This window comes from Candida tropicalis, assembly GCF_000006335.3.
Source record: "Candida tropicalis MYA-3404 genomic scaffold supercont3.3, whole genome shotgun sequence".
Lineage (NCBI taxonomy): Eukaryota > Fungi > Ascomycota > Pichiomycetes > Serinales > Debaryomycetaceae > Candida > Candida tropicalis.
The window spans coordinates 2,200,593-2,216,334 of NW_003020055.1; the positions used below are offsets into that span (position 1 = coordinate 2,200,593).

The 15,742-nt window shown below is 37.7% G+C and overlaps 10 protein-coding genes across 10 annotated transcripts; 7 read left to right on the forward strand and 3 right to left on the reverse strand. All coding sequences in view use genetic code 12, as the record gives it.

The window, feature by feature from the left end:
* Positions 1–398: 398 nt before the first annotated feature.
* On the forward strand, positions 399–803 carry CTRG_03024 (uncharacterized protein; the record flags this gene model as incomplete). Its single annotated transcript, XM_002548681.1, has 1 exon — positions 399–803. The coding sequence occupies one exon, from the start codon at positions 399–401 to the stop codon at positions 801–803; it is 405 nt and encodes a 134-aa protein (XP_002548727.1).
* Positions 804–955: 152 nt separating this feature from the next.
* CTRG_03025 (uncharacterized protein) lies at positions 956–2,560 on the forward strand (the record flags this gene model as incomplete). Its single annotated transcript, XM_002548682.1, has 1 exon — positions 956–2,560. The coding sequence occupies one exon, from the start codon at positions 956–958 to the stop codon at positions 2,558–2,560; it is 1,605 nt and encodes a 534-aa protein (XP_002548728.1).
* A 1,125-nt stretch (positions 2,561–3,685) lies between these two features.
* On the reverse strand, positions 3,686–4,534 carry ARD (Ardp; the record flags this gene model as incomplete). The annotated part of the gene is made up of 1 exon (XM_002548683.1): positions 3,686–4,534. The coding sequence occupies one exon, from the start codon at positions 4,532–4,534 to the stop codon at positions 3,686–3,688; it is 849 nt and encodes a 282-aa protein (XP_002548729.1).
* A 1,199-nt stretch (positions 4,535–5,733) lies between these two features.
* Positions 5,734–6,195, forward strand: HPA2 (D-amino-acid N-acetyltransferase; the record flags this gene model as incomplete). Its single annotated transcript, XM_002548684.1, has 1 exon — positions 5,734–6,195. The coding sequence occupies one exon, from the start codon at positions 5,734–5,736 to the stop codon at positions 6,193–6,195; it is 462 nt and encodes a 153-aa protein (XP_002548730.1).
* A 164-nt stretch (positions 6,196–6,359) lies between these two features.
* Positions 6,360–8,765, forward strand: VID27 (Vid27p; the record flags this gene model as incomplete). The annotated part of the gene is made up of 1 exon (XM_002548685.1): positions 6,360–8,765. One exon carries the CDS (start codon positions 6,360–6,362, stop codon positions 8,763–8,765), a length of 2,406 nt encoding a protein of 801 aa, XP_002548731.1.
* A 507-nt stretch (positions 8,766–9,272) lies between these two features.
* CTRG_03029 (uncharacterized protein) lies at positions 9,273–10,211 on the forward strand (the record flags this gene model as incomplete). Its single annotated transcript, XM_002548686.1, has 1 exon — positions 9,273–10,211. The coding sequence occupies one exon, from the start codon at positions 9,273–9,275 to the stop codon at positions 10,209–10,211; it is 939 nt and encodes a 312-aa protein (XP_002548732.1).
* A 155-nt stretch (positions 10,212–10,366) lies between these two features.
* Positions 10,367–10,960, forward strand: HET1 (Het1p; the record flags this gene model as incomplete). The annotated part of the gene is made up of 1 exon (XM_002548687.1): positions 10,367–10,960. The coding sequence occupies one exon, from the start codon at positions 10,367–10,369 to the stop codon at positions 10,958–10,960; it is 594 nt and encodes a 197-aa protein (XP_002548733.1).
* Positions 10,961–10,993: 33 nt separating this feature from the next.
* On the reverse strand, positions 10,994–11,356 carry CTRG_03031 (uncharacterized protein; the record flags this gene model as incomplete). The annotated part of the gene is made up of 1 exon (XM_002548688.1): positions 10,994–11,356. One exon carries the CDS (start codon positions 11,354–11,356, stop codon positions 10,994–10,996), a length of 363 nt encoding a protein of 120 aa, XP_002548734.1.
* Positions 11,357–12,081: 725 nt separating this feature from the next.
* On the forward strand, positions 12,082–15,123 carry PGA25 (Pga25p; the record flags this gene model as incomplete). Its single annotated transcript, XM_002548689.1, has 1 exon — positions 12,082–15,123. The coding sequence occupies one exon, from the start codon at positions 12,082–12,084 to the stop codon at positions 15,121–15,123; it is 3,042 nt and encodes a 1,013-aa protein (XP_002548735.1).
* Positions 15,124–15,191: 68 nt separating this feature from the next.
* On the reverse strand, positions 15,192–15,572 carry CTRG_03033 (uncharacterized protein; the record flags this gene model as incomplete). Its single annotated transcript, XM_002548690.1, has 1 exon — positions 15,192–15,572. One exon carries the CDS (start codon positions 15,570–15,572, stop codon positions 15,192–15,194), a length of 381 nt encoding a protein of 126 aa, XP_002548736.1.
* Positions 15,573–15,742: the final 170 nt, after the last annotated feature.

A 15,742-nucleotide genomic window follows, 5' to 3' on the forward strand; every position in this document is an offset into this window, starting at 1 on the left:
ATTACATTGAAAGGGGAAAAAAAAAAGAAAACATTTTGTCTTTTCTCTCTCTTTCCTATGAATGATCAATCTACTTTCCACCAACCAAATCTACTATAATTTTGTATTATCCACTTTTTGACAAGAACATCTAAAGGATATCTTTTTTTTAAACAGTTATATTCATACATAATATAAGCATTACGTTTTAATTTTAATTCTTCATTTCAAACGTTTTCCCAATCCAGATTTACAAATACAATTCTTTTTTTTCGTTTGTCTTACTTTTTTTTTTGCCATTCTTTTTCTCATCCAACAATTAAAACAAGAGAAAAAGTTTTGAAAGTGAGAAAAATTTTCAACAAACCTATTGTGAACAAACCACTATTCAATTATAAATAATTCCATGTTTTAAACCTATGTCATCGTCATCTTCTTCAAATTCAGGATCTCTGCGCTTTCGTAGTGACGCAGCCAGTTTCTCACCGGGTCAGTATCCCAATTACATCCCACAACAATTTCCTCCTCATCAATACATGCCACCAATGCATCCGCAACAACCAATATATTATCAATACCCAAATTACCCTATTATGGTGAATCAGATCTATGGTGGAGTGTATACACATGGATACATGCAAGAAAACTTTTTTCCTCCACAACAACAACAGCAGCAACAACAACAACATTTTATGATTCCACAACATCAACAACCATATATGACTAATAATTACCAACACCAGCACCAGCACCAACATCAGCATCAGCATCAGCATCAGCACCATCCTCCAAAAAGTTTAAAAATAGCAAACCACCAAAAGTAGTTGAACACCATACACCACCAAAAGAACACAAGAAGAAAGAAGAGCATACTAGGGATATTCCTTTTTTTGTAAATACCACCAAGGATGAATTCCTCCAAAATCATAGTTTAACTCAAGAATCTCGTTCGATAGAGGATCTCCAAAGAAGAAATATGTTAGAAGAATGCATTTCAAGTAATGATAGAGTAATTATTAATACCAATTTTATGAAAATTATAGACGTAAACGACAACAAAACAACCATCACTGATGGCCTGCCAAAACTACCAGCAGTACCAAACAAAGAAGCCAAACCATCATCATCATCATCATCACCATCATCACCAGCACCCCAAGAACCAGAACCGGTAACGGGAGAGTCGGCGGTATCTTCACCAGCACCTCCAGTTCGTAATTGGGCTTCATTCTTACAAGCTAACGCCCCACCACCACAACCAACTCCAAAGAAAACAGTTAAGCCAAAACCAGCCTCCCAGACTCCTATCCAACCAACACCTGTATCAAGATCAATAACACCAGTAGCACCATTTAATATCAATAACGAGTCTTCACAGCCATTAGGAATATTATTGCTTAGGATTATGTTTGACAGTAACTACTCTGTCTTTAATTCATTGGCAACATTTGATGTTAAACCTCGAGGATTGACAAATTCTGGGAACATCTGTTACATGAATTCCATATTACAAATTTTGCTTTATTGTGAGCCATTTAATAGATTGTTAAAACTTATAGAGACGAAGTCGATTGGAAGTTTGGGAGTCTCTCCAACACCATTACTTGATGCCACCATCACTTTTTTCAACCAATTTCAAGAAGATTCCAAGGCACCAGTATCACCAGAAGATTTTTATTCATCCTTGACTAAGCAAGATAAATTTTCTCATTTGAAATGGGGTCAACAGGAAGATGCTGAAGAGTTTTTGGGATACTACATTGATGGTTTGAATGATGAGATGTTGAACGAAATCAAACTGGTGAGCACAAGTCAAGTTGATAAATTAATACAAACATATTCTCAAGAACATGACAGTGAGTCGTCAGCCAAGTTCAAGTACAATATCAAATCCACAATAAGAAGAATCAAGAATGAAGAAGAAGAAGAAGATGGGGAGTGGAGTCAGGTCAATAACAAGAAAAACAGTACTACAACCAAAATAGAGGTTGATCCAACACCTCTTAATATGATTTTTGGTGGACAATTCAAATCAGTGGTGACAATACCCAAGCAATCGTCATCCTTCCAAAGATCCATTACCTTGGACCCCTTCCAACACGTACAGTTGGATATTTCCGCTGTCGATACTATTGAAGATGCATTCAAACACTTGAATGAGCTCGAGAATATTAGTTACACAAATAATAACAAAGAGATACAGGTTAAAAAACAAACATTTATTGAGAAATTGCCAAATGTTTTGATAATACACTTGAAGCGATTTAGCTACCTAAAAGACCAAGAGATTGGTGTTGAAAAATTAAGAAAGAAGATAGACTACAGTCATGATTTAATAATACCCAAAGAAGTATTGGCCACTGAACCAAGCACGCCGATCAAATATCAGTTACTGGCTGTTGTCTACCATCATGGTAGCAGTGCGGACGCTGGTCATTACACAAGTGATATACATAATGCAGGTGTATGGTGGAGAATTGATGATACTTTTGTCAAACAAATCAAGAACGAAGAGGTGTTGAATGCTGGAACAGAAGAGAATATAAAGAATGCATACATTCTATTATATTCAAGGATTTAGCCTCAAGTGGAAATAAAAAATAAATTAAAAACAAAAAAAATATCAATGTTCTATTATTATATAGTGTGTTATTAATTTACATTTACATCATTACGACAATTGCTACACCAGCAGCGGCAGCAATTACTGCATTTGTGAGTAGTCTGTTTGCTCCGTTAGCTTCTATTACTGTGACGTTGGTTGAGGTGTTGTGGGTATTTCCGGATTGGAGGATAGGTACCGAGGAAGATTGTTGGTTGATAATAAGGGAAGATTGATCATCAACAGTTGTGATGTAGTCAATTGTACATTCATCAGTGACTGTCAAAGTAGTTGGATTGGTGATTGTGATAATTTCATCGTTGATGGTTATTTCCGTAGAACCTAGATTTAATGTTAGTTTTCGTTGTGGATAATCAATGCATATTCAGTTTGTAAGAAAACATACCTGTAACAAAAGTTGTAAAACCAGATGCTGTCGAAGTAACAGTGATGGTAACACTAGCAGCACATGCAAAGATGGCAAAAGTTAAAGAAATAATTAATTGTCTTAACATTGAAATGGTTTTGTCTTGGTTTGAATTACTCAATTAATTCTAATATTTCAGAGAAAACTCCAATGTTATATATATATACCCATGTTTTGTTGGCTAAGCCGCACAAATGCTGGTTTTCTTTTTTGTTTATTATGAAAAATTAAAGTTACTTGCTACGCGACGTGAAAAATGGCTGGCCGATGAATCAATTGCAACACACAGACACACACACACACACATATATATATGATTGATGCTGGATTTGGTGATAATTTTAGATCTACCGGAAAGTTGGTATAAATCTCATTCTTCTTCGGAGTAATATGATACACGTAATTCCCGGGTCATTCACGTTTTTTATTGTTTACAAATATTTTTTTTTTTTAACTTTCGTATTTTTGTTGACACCGAGACAATTCTCCCGGGAAGAAATGATCAGGTATTATGCACCCCACAGACTAAAGAAGAAAAAAAAAATACAAAAAATTATGTGACGAAAACATGTATTAAACCCAAACTAATGAAAAAAAAAATCTCTAATGTACAAATTAATTATAAAATGAATAAGGAAACAATAAAAAATAAAGAACCTATAGAAATGCATATTTGATTACCAACATTCGTAACCACCATCCACTACCAAATTGTGACCAGTAGTGTAGGAAGAGGCAGAATCAGAAGCCAAGTACAAAATAGAACCGACAAATTCTTTTGGCTCGGCCATTCTCTTCATTGGAATCTTGGATTCCCATTCTGTCTTCATTTCAGTGTGACCACTAATAACATTTCTTGTCAATGGAGTCAAAATATAACCTGGGGACAAGGTATTGACTCTGATGTTGTATTTGGCCCATTCACATGCTAAAGATCTGGCCAAGTGAATGACACCAGCTTTGGACATGTTGTACATACATTGTGGTTGTGGATCGTTGACAATGGTACCAGACATAGAACCAATCAAGATAATAGAGCCAGTCATGTTATTTTGAATCAAAGGTCTGGCGAAAGCTTGTGAGACGTAAAAGGATCCTAAACCATTGACCTTCATGATATTTTCGGCATTCTTGGCTGGGTATTCTTCAGCAGGGAAATTTTCAGCATAACCAGCTGTGTTAATCAAAACACTGGCAACTTTACCGTGGTGTTCGTTGATGGCTTTGAATGTCAATTCAACAGCTTCAGCATCACCAATGTTACAGGACCAAGCACTGACTTGACCAATTGGAGATTCGTGTTTTCCTTTCATTTGTTCTTCACCCCATTGTAAAACATCTCTTGCGGCTTGTTGGGTTCTTTCCAAGTTCATATCAATCAAAGCAATATCAGCACCTTTTGCTAACAAGGCTCTGGAAACAACAGCGGACAAACCACCAGAACCACCAGTGATAATTACTAATTTTCCATCCAATCTAAAACTTGGAACAATGTTGTCGTATGACCAGTATGATGAGGAGTCCATGATGATAATAATAAGTTGATGATAATAATTATAATTACTGAAAGTTAATAGTAAAGAAATATATACGTAAAAAAAAAGATGATCAAAGTTCTAATTTCAAAGGGAAAGCTTGGGTTTATATATACAAAAAAAAATACAGTGTAATCTAGTTGTTACACAATCTAATTATGGAAATCCATACTATCACTAACATTTTTTTTTCTCTCTCTATAGAGCGATGCCCGCCTGTCTTCGGGAAGATGTAATTTTTTTTCCCTCAGTAACTTTATCGTTATGAGTTAGGAGCGGTTTTTCCAATATTTTATGTTGACGGAAGAATTATACTATAAAACAGAAAAAACTTCCTCCAAAAAAGAAAAAAAAAAGGGAACTTGCACGTTTTGTGTTGTCACATCTATTTTTGGGGGGACCTGCTGCGATAAACGTTATGTGCCCACCGGAAGACAGATTATCACCAATAAAAAAAAAGAAAAATGAGAATGGGGGGATACTGATATCAAATCTTGGCTAATACCCAACAACACTTGATTTGGGGGGCTATAAAATCTCACGATAAGTAGCACCATGTTGTAGTTATAGCATATGGTTGCATAGATTTGGTTGATGATAATGCGCCGATACTGTTTCCATGTCCTGTATGTAAACTATAGAGAAAAAGAAAAGAGAAAAAGAGAAACAACTTCGTCATTGGACATGTTGAATATGATTTGTGTAATTACCAACGTCATAATCTTTTATCTAAAGTAGGAACCTTATATCGGATTACTCAAAAACGTTGAGCAGGACGTACATATCGAGCCGTTTGTGTAGTTTTCAAATTGATGGCAGCAACAGCAAAAAAAAAAAAAGAAATTAATGATTGCAATTTGTTTTAAACGTTCAACAATTCTAGAATTTAAACTCATGTCTCGGTGTTGATAACAATAGGATAAGACTACTCCGAGATACGTACGATAAGTGTGAAATTGAAGTTTTATTCTTGTCGTTGTTTTCTTGAAAATTTGGATAAATATCTTGAGGAAAAGTGATTATTTCATCGAACTCAGAGTGATTTTTTTTTTTCTTCAAGATTAGTCATTTCAACTCCATTGGGAAAATCAATGCGTACCGCTAAGAAGTGGGGAATGTGAAAAGTAATCCAATATAAATAGTGGGTAATTTGCTTCAATTCAGCACAGTCTACAATTACCATACGCAAAATGACTTTTACAATTAGACCCATTGAAGAGAAAGACAAACAAGAATGGTTAAACCTTTGGAGTGGACCCGGTGGATACATTGAGTTTTACAAGTCTTTAGATAAGATTACCCCGGAGATCTCAGAAACAACTTTCTCTAGATTTCTTGATCCAACAGAGCCCGTTTACTCCATTGTTGCTGTCGACGACTCCGATGGTAAGGTTATCGGATTTGCTAATTATTTAACCCACAGAAATACCTGGACAATCGAAAATGCCCTTTATCTTAACGATTTGTTTGTTTGCTCCGAAAATAGATTGCACGGTGTGGGAAGAAAATTAATTGAGTACGTGTACGATGAATGTGACAGAATGAATTGCAAGAAATGTTATTGGAGTACCCAGTTTGAAAACCATAGAGCTCAATTGTTGTACACCAAAGTTGGGGTCAAAAGTGGATTCTTATTATACAGACGTCCATAGCTGGAATTGTATGAAAGTACACGACATTTGTTTTGATTTTGATTTTTTCTTCCTCTTTTTTTTTTTTTTACATGTGAGGAGATAAACCTGTTTCTCTCTATCTGTATTACGTTTCCTTTTTATTTTTTTTTTGCCATCCCTGTTTATTCTAGTTAATAATCAGTATGAACTTTCTTAGAAAATTCATTGGAACAACTACCACTGATGAGGTGGCTCTGATTCCATCAGGAAAGTTATTTCTCACACGTTCCAAGCAATCGCCAAAGGGTGCACTTGAATGTCTTTACAACGATGCATATGCTTCAATCAAACAAACCACTAGCCCTTATTATTTCCAATTGTGCGTCACTAGAGTTTATCAAGAAGGTGAATCTGAGTTTAGTAGGTTTGATGATTCTGAAGAAGAAGACGATTTAGATGACCTGATTCCTACCAGTGACTCCAAATCCCAATCGAAAGATGAATGGGTTTTCTCAATTTCTGAGGAGTTGAAGATTTATAAATTAGATAAACCAGATGGTACCAGAGCCATTGCATGGAAGGATTTGAATGGTGATCTTGGTGATAATTTTGAATTTGTTATTGATGAAGAAGTTCGTAACAGTGAAGTTGAATCATTCATGTTGACTATTTACAAGTGTTTGTATGAAAGTAAATACCACGCAAGTGCATTGGGTATTAACGATATGAGTCAGTTAAAAGAGTTTGTTTATAATCCAAAAATGGAATTGTTAACATTTGAAGATTTGAAAGACCTTGATGATTCAGAAGAAGAGGATGAAGAAGATGAGGAGGAGGAAGAAGATGATGATGAGGAAGAACGTGATACCAAGAAAGATGGATCCGAAGATGACGAAGATTATGATGGTGGTAGTGCTGGGGCAGGATCTGGTGGTGGCAAAGCCAATGATAGCAAATCCTTCAATTCCCAAGAATCTGATGTGGAACCAAAGGGGGAAACCAAGTATGCCACCAAAGATTTTGATTTACACTTATATGACGCTGACAGTGGTACTTTTGTTTTGCAAGCTTCAAAACCTGATGTGGAATTGAAATTGATTGATTTGAGCAAATGGGAATATACACTTTATATTCATGCCAAAGAAATCAGAATCAATGGAGCAATTAGTAAGAATATGAATCCTACATTTAATTATGAACATTTGTCGTTTATTTTCAACTATTATACTTTGGAGAAAGGAGAGATTGCTGCGTACTCGTGGTTGTTGAAGTTTCCAAGCTTTAAAGATTTGGCTGATTTCCAAAATAAATTTCTTTCCTTGATGTATGAAACGTTGAATAAGGATAAATGGGGGAAGAATAAAGAACAAGATTATTTTGTTGACGCCTTTTCCAAATTAAAGGTTGATGAAGAAACTATCGAAGAAGGAACTGAATTGGAAGAAGAAGAGGAAGATGATGATGATGAAGAAGAAGAAGAGGAGGACTCGGATGATTCTCGTGATGATACGATAAAATGGGAGACTAAAGATCAACGTGAAAAAAATAGCAACTTAGCTATTGGGTACTCCAAGGATAGATCTTATGTTGTGCGAGGAGACAAGGTTGGTGTTTTTAGTGAAAGTGATGATGGTCAACTTCAATTTCAAACTGCCATTAACAATTTGACAGATCTTCACGGAAAGACATTTAATCCTGAAAAGATGCTTCTTCATCAACAAGACCAATTTATGATTATGTCCAACCCACAATTCAATGACAAATCCTTGTATAAGATGGATCTTAATCGTGGAAAGATTGTTGAAGAATGGCAAGTGTCCAAAGAAGTCCCTGTCAAGTCGTATGCTCCAAATTCCAAATTTGCTCAATTAACCAACGAACAAACATTAACCGGTATTTCCTCAAACGGGTTGTTCACCATTGATCCAAGATTAAGTGGTAATAAGCTTGTCAATGATAATACCTACAAGGCGTACAAAACCACCAATAATCAATTTCAAACTTTGGCTACTACCGACAAGGGATACATTGCTTTGGGTAGTGGTAAAGGGGATATTAGACTTTTTGATAGATTGGGTGTTAATGCCAAAACGGCATTGCCATCGTTGGGAGATCCGATTATAGGAATTGACATATCCAAGGATGGAAGATGGTTGTTGGCGACATGTAAAACGTACTTGTTGTTGATTGACAACAAGATTTCCGAAGGGCAAAAGAATGCTGGCAAGTTGGGATTTACCAATTACTTTGATAAAGACAAGAAGCCAACACCCAGAAGACTTGCGTTGAAACCAGAACATGAGGCATATATTGTTAGAGAGAATGGAGGCAAGCCAATGACTTTCACTCCTGCTTACTTCAACACTGGTCTTGATTCCAAGGAAACTACTATTGTTACATCTTCCGGTAAATATGTGATTAGTTGGTCAATAGGTAAAGTGTTGTTGAACAAACCTGACCCATATGTGGTGAAGAGGTATACTCAAAATGTTATTGCAGACAACTTTAAGTTCGGTTCGAATAACGAAGTGATTATGGCTTTACAAGATGACGTGTCTATGGTTAACAGACGTAGTTTAGCCAACCCAAAGATTGTATTTACTAAATAAATAAATAAATATATAGCTATTATTTTCTCTTTACCAGAACTTGAATGCTTGTTTCATTTCCTCTAACCAAATACGGCGGAATGCATTCACTTTCTGCCATGCTGTAGGTTGATAATTATGAACATCAAACTCTTTGACTTTGGATGCATCTGGGAACTCTTGATACGGCACACGGTTTACTCTTGCATGTATTTTCCTCACCCAATTATTGAACCCTGGTGATTCTATTAGCATACGATAGAGGTATTCCTGTAACGAGTTTGGCGGAGGTCTCATAGTAGCATGATATGGTGGAGAACTAGTGGCAATGGAGAAAAATTTCCTTGTCAGGTTTTTTTTTTTTGTTTTTCTGTCTCTGTTTGAATTTTGTGACACAAGACCGTTTTCAGTCGAAAAGTAAACATTACTATCATCTTGGGCTGAAAAAAAAAAGAAGCAGGAAAAAAAAAAACATTATACAAACTTGTATTCGTTTTCTTTTTGATCATTATACAACAATATCAATAAATGATTAATATGAGTCTATTAACGAATTCATCGTCCCTGGAAGATGATTTATGTAATGAGTTTGATTTGGACTATAGTGATATCATACCCCAAGAATCGTCGTCAATTTCAAACACTAAAATATCATTACCGCCTGATTATTCTACATCTAATCGAATCACCAACGAATTATTCCAAGTCACTAGTAATTTAAGAGATACATACAAAAGAAATGGTCAACCGAAACGATTGAATAATAATAAAATTGAAAAGTTAATACAGGATATCAACGTGAACCAAGAATTAGAAGAGTCGGGATTTGAATTGGACGATATAGTACGAACAAGGGTGTTTAAAGGGAGATTCAAAAATCGCAACAGCTCATATGCCATGCTACCTAATTTGAATGGATATTTTGATGAAAACAAAGAAAACAGAGACAAGCCTTCCAAAGTGACTAAATCCAACAAATTGTCATTACCTATTCTACAGCCAATCACCAACAATCCAAAACGTCATACAATACGATCACCAAAACGCTTATGTCGACCAAAACATAGATCGATCCGTCCACAGAAGCCATCCATCAAGGCGTTCGATAAGTCCAATATTTTTCTTATTGAATCACTGACTGGTTTAATCAATGATGCAACCAAATATGCCACTGAGTTGAATGGATCCCATGGTGAAGAATACCCACTACCCGAGCACGAAAACGAGGTGGTACAGATCCCTACCAATGAAGACAAAGATCCCAAGATGGCTATCATAAGAATGTATAAACCTAAAAGATTAGCCAAAACTGACGATTCAGACCACAAGAACGGGTTCTACAACGAGGCGGAATTTGACATATATAGAGACCAACAAAGTTCCGGAGTTCAAGTTGTTTCAAGCTCTGTGGGAAGCAGTTCAGGTACAAAGAAATCGGTCAGATGGGCAGATAATTTAGAATGGTAAGTAGTGTATAGAAATAGTACTGTCGTCGTAATTCTCACAAGACTTAAAAAAAAAGAACACGCATCATCAACAACAACAACAACAAAAAAAAAAAAAAAAAAACAACAACAAAAATACTGCCTCTTTTTCTTCTTCATTCAACAAACACATTCGCTATGTCTACCTTTTTCGATGAAATGTCAAAGTCATTTGCCGACGTTAAAGTCGCAGATGGCAAAATCGACACTGCTGATTTCTTAGAAGCTTCTGAATCTTTGGTTAAGTTGTTTGATCTTTTGGGATCATCCGCATTTACTGTTGTTAAATCAGATATGACTGGTAATATCACCAAGATCCGTAAGAAGTTGTTGGAAGATCCAGTCAACAGCGGTACTTTGCAAGACTTGATCCTTACTGAAGCCAAGACCAAGACAAAGACTGCCACCCAAGGTTTGTTGTGGTTGTCACGTGGTTTACAATTTACTGCCCAAGCCATGAGAGAAACTATTGACGCTCCATCCAAAGAGTTGACTGTTACATTCACAGATGCATACACCAAGACATTATCCCAATTCCATGGTATGTTGGTTAAACCAGTTTTCAAATTGGCCATGAAAGCTTGTCCATATAGAAAGGATTTCTTTGAAAAATTGGGTGCTGATCAAACCAAGGTTGCTGAACAATTGAAGGTTTGGTTGGAAGCTTTAGAGAATATTGTTAAGGTTATCATGGATTTCTTTTCTTCTGGTAACTACGGTAAAGGTTTGTAAGTATTATAATTAAACGTCTATTATAGAATCTGTCTATTCTTCTCCAATTTTCTTTGTTGCTTCCATCAACTCGTATAATTGACCAATTTGTTCAGGAGACATTTTTTCCAAGTCTTGTTTACTCATTTTCCCATTCAACCAAGTACCTCCATCTATTTGTTTCAAATAATCTTGCCATTCAGTCAAGAACCCCACAATATGGAGTGGGTTGTCGATTTTTTTATGCTCTTTAAACTCTTTCTTCACATATTGATCACCCACATAACGTAGATCTTGAGGCAACTTGTGTGCATGTGCTCTCAATATGGCTCTGTATAGCTGAAGTGGTGGGAGAATAGGAGCAACGTCCCTCACTGGACGACGTGGTTTCACTAATCTGACAATACTTGGATGCATCGTGTGGTTATGGTGTGGTCACAGAAGTGAATCCATAGAGGTGATTTTATGGAGATTTTTTTTTTTCCTTCTCTTCTTCTCGTCGCAACTGAAAGCTGGAAAAAAAAAATCAATCAATTCTTATTTGTTGATTATCATGTCATGTTTTCAAAAAGTATAATGGCATTACAACTTGAAATTGGAGTAATCAATCAAACGTGTGGGAATTTGATGTTAACAATGAAATTAGGTTTTTCTAGAAGTACATCCAAATGAATTTACTGAATCTAGATACTATTTATAACTCGGGGTAAACATGAGATTCTGGAGATATTCTTGGGGGTTATGATTGAGAACTAAACCCGACAGATTGACTTGGAGGCTTTATTCATCTCAATATGATTGACGCAGAGGTAAGAGGTTGTTTATTATTTGACTTCCCAAAAATGGCAAAACGCAAAGTTAATAATAATTGCGAGGGTTTTCAAAGAAAGTAAAAAATTTCCGTATTGGGTAATGTCGCTGCAATTGAGAACAAAAAAAAAAAAAACCTAGAGCCTACTATTTGACTAGAGTTAAAATTACCTAATTAAGGGCTTAAAATTATTGGCAGGGACTCTAAATCTCACATATATATGCCTCAACCTGCCTAACAGTGTGTTTGAAGAAGAAATTTTCCTGGATTCTACTATTCATAATTTTAACACGCAAATTCATTCGTTCAACAAGAAAACGGTTAAGAGATCATGAAAGTTACAACCGTCAGTTCATTGGTCATTACATTGACCACAATTGTACAAGCTATGGATAATGAAAAACGTGGGTTCTTTGGAGATCTTTTTGCAGGCATAGGAGGAAATGACGATTCAGCAGCGACCACAGCAGCTGCCAACCAAGAAACTACAACTGATCAAGAAGTAAGTCAAGTCAATATAGCAGCAAATGTTGCTATTCAACAAGGTAATTTGAGTACAACTGTCACGCTGTCAGATTTGTTGACGTCTATTTTGTCTTCGTCGTTAGAGACCTCTTCATCTGCAACAAGTTCTAACGGGTTGCTAGCTGGTTTATTCGAAGATGCATCCTCGGAGAGTGCCTCACCAACAGAGGAAGATGATGAAGAGGAGTGTGAAGAGGAGACTGATGATTCTACTCCAACAACTACAAGCAAACCAACTACGACCACGCCAACTACAACCACGCCAACTACAACCACGCCAACTACAACCAAGCCATCAACCACTACAAGTCATGGTTTCACCATTCCAGATATCTTCCCAACTGATATTTCTTCTGATGGTTCATCATCGAGTGCTACCACCTCTACAAACAGTGGTGCTTCTGTCACTGAAAGTTCATCAAGTATGGTTACTACAACTGGTGGGGGTTTTGATGATTTCTTGAGTGATTTATTCCCAGACTCCCCATCATCCAGTTCTGCAAGTGAAGACGACGATGATGACGAAGAGTGTGAAGAGGAAACTGAGACTAACAAACCAACAACCACCACCAAACCAACAACAACTACCACGCCAACTACAAGTCATGGTTTTTTCATCCCTGATCTCTTTCCTAGTGAAAGCTCATCATCTGGTTCAAGTGTTGTTACTAGTACTGAAGGAAATGGTGGATCAGATGTCACTACTGCTACTACTACTACTAATGGTAGTGGAAGTCCAAGTGACTTCCTTAGTGATTTGTTCCCTGGCACCCAATCATCCACTACAGAGGAGGATGATGACGACGAAGAGTGTGAAGAAGAAACCAGTTCATTAGCCTCAACTACTACAAGTAAAACCGGGGGAATTTCGTTACCTGATATATCCATTCCTACTACTACTTCCAAATCATCCACGGGATTTACATTGTTCCCAAGCACATCAGAGGAGGAAGATGATGACGAGACAGAGTGTGAAACCGACATCCCAACTAGTGATACCACACCAACATTGTTGCCAACTGGTGGTTCAACTGATGAGTCAAATCCAACTGGTAGTTCAACAGAACAGAATGGTACTACTACAACATCAGCACCACAAACTTCTGATGATGATGATGACGACGACGATGAGACTGACTGTGAAACCGAGACTGATGTGGAGCCAACCAATGACGGTACAACTAAAACTAGCACTTTCATTCCAACTGGCGGTTCAACAAAAACAACAAGTGCAACTACGACCACTTCTCATGGAGGTACCACAACGACTGAAGAAGAGGACGATGACGAGACTGATTGTGATACTGATGTTGATGTTCCAACTACTGCCACTGCTACCACCACAAAATATGGTTCCACTACATTTACCCATTCAAGTACTTTTGTCACAACTACTACCAACACCAAAGGAGAGACGGTCATCACTACCAAAACAAGCATCTACACCTCGACTGCCACTACTCTTGCTGGTCCATCAACTACCGCTGGTGACAATGATGATGATGAGGAAGAAGATGACGACGAGGAAGATTGTGAAACTGAATATCCAACGATACCCCATACCCAAGTGGATACCAGCACCACGACTGTTGTTTCCAATGGAGTATTGACAACAAAGACTTACACCACTACACCACTGCCGGTTACTTATACAACTGGTGTCACCAAGACAACTGTAGTTTCCAATGGTGTTATTACTACCAAAGAGGTTACCACAACAGCTCCCGTGTATACCCAATACCAAACCGAAACTGAGATTGTGACTATTACATATACTGGTGCTGGACAAACGTTTACTACGTATTTGACAAACTCTGGTGCTATTTGCAGTGAGACTGTCACAGTTACTGTAACAACCACATGTCCACAAACCACTGTTGCACAAGGGGGAGGTGTTTATACAACCACTGTTACTATCATCACCACACACACTGTTTACCCTGAAGATTGGGAAGATGATGGTTACGAAGGAGAAGGTACTGGATCAAGTGGTGGTACCAGTTCGGAAGAAGATGACGACGATGATTGGGAATGGGTCGAAGTTGATTGTACCGATGTTCCTGATACTGGTTCCGGTTCTAGTGGTTGGGGATCATGGGGTTCCGGCTCTGGTTCTGGTTCTGGCTCTGGTTCCGGCTCTGGTTCTGGATCTGGTGGTTCTGGTTCAAGTGGATCTGGTTCAAGTGGATCTGGTTCAAGTGGATCATCATCAGGTGGATCAAGTGGATCAAGTGGTTCAAGTGGTTCAAGTGGTTCAAGTGGTTCCGAATGGTGGAGTGGCTCAGGTGATTATGGATATGTTTGTCCGGGTGACGAAGGTTATGATGACGATGATGGTTGGTGGAGTGCAGGAACAGGATTAAACAATGGTGGATCAGATTCAAGTGGGTCAAACAATGGTGGATCCAGCTCTAGCGGATCTAATTCTGGTTCTGGTTCTGGTGGATCTAATTCTGGTTCTGGTTCTGGTTCTGGTGGTGCTGTTATCTCTTCTTCTCATAGTGGTTTTACCGGAGGTTGGACCAATAGTAGCTCAACTGCTACAGATTATCTTTGTCCAGGTGACGACGGATATGATGACGATGATGACGATTATGAATACAGCTCCACTTCAATCGATAGCATTCCAACTGAAGATTGTGACGATGACGATGAAGAGGATGATTATATTACAGAATTGAATAAAGAAATAGTTGCTACCGGCAGTGATGTACAGACATTATCCACATCAGTCGTTGTTCCTGAATCCAGTGAAACAGTATCACAGATTGAAAACAGAGGTGTTAGAGTTGGCAACGATGGACTTTTCATCGCCGTCGTTGGGTTGTTAACATTGATGTTAGTCTAAGATGAAATTACAGTAAATACATGTTTGAATTTTAGAAATAGTAATAATAATACCTTTTGAATAATTAATTACATCTCTATGTAGACTATTTTGTTTGCCACTTTTACCCACTGGGTGGAAAATACTGGAGCTGGTATGTTTCCTGGGTACATGTGTGCGTTACGGCACTGTCCAATATCAATATATGTTGCTGCTCCTGTAAGCAACGCATCGACGCCACCTCTTGTTACTCTGATACATCCACGAAGGAGTACTTTTTCCAAGTAGTGCAATAATGATAAAGACGCCAACGACGAGTCGCTCACCGCCAGCCCACAAAATGATAAATCTATTTCTCGAAGGTATGGCAACCCTGTTGATATGGCCAAGACCGACCCATCGGTGAGACCACAGCAGAAATTCAAGTTCAATATCTCAAGGTTAATGGCCAGGTTGACTATTGCGTGCATGGCCTTGTCTGTGAGGTAGCTGCACTGCTGGAGACTGAGTTTGCGTAATGATGGCAGAAACGGGAGGGATGTGAAACCGGCATCGGTAATTCCCGAACATCTGGTCAAGTCCAAGCTTTCAAGGTTGTAGAAATATGCACACACGTCACTGACGCTTTGCAGTATCCCAA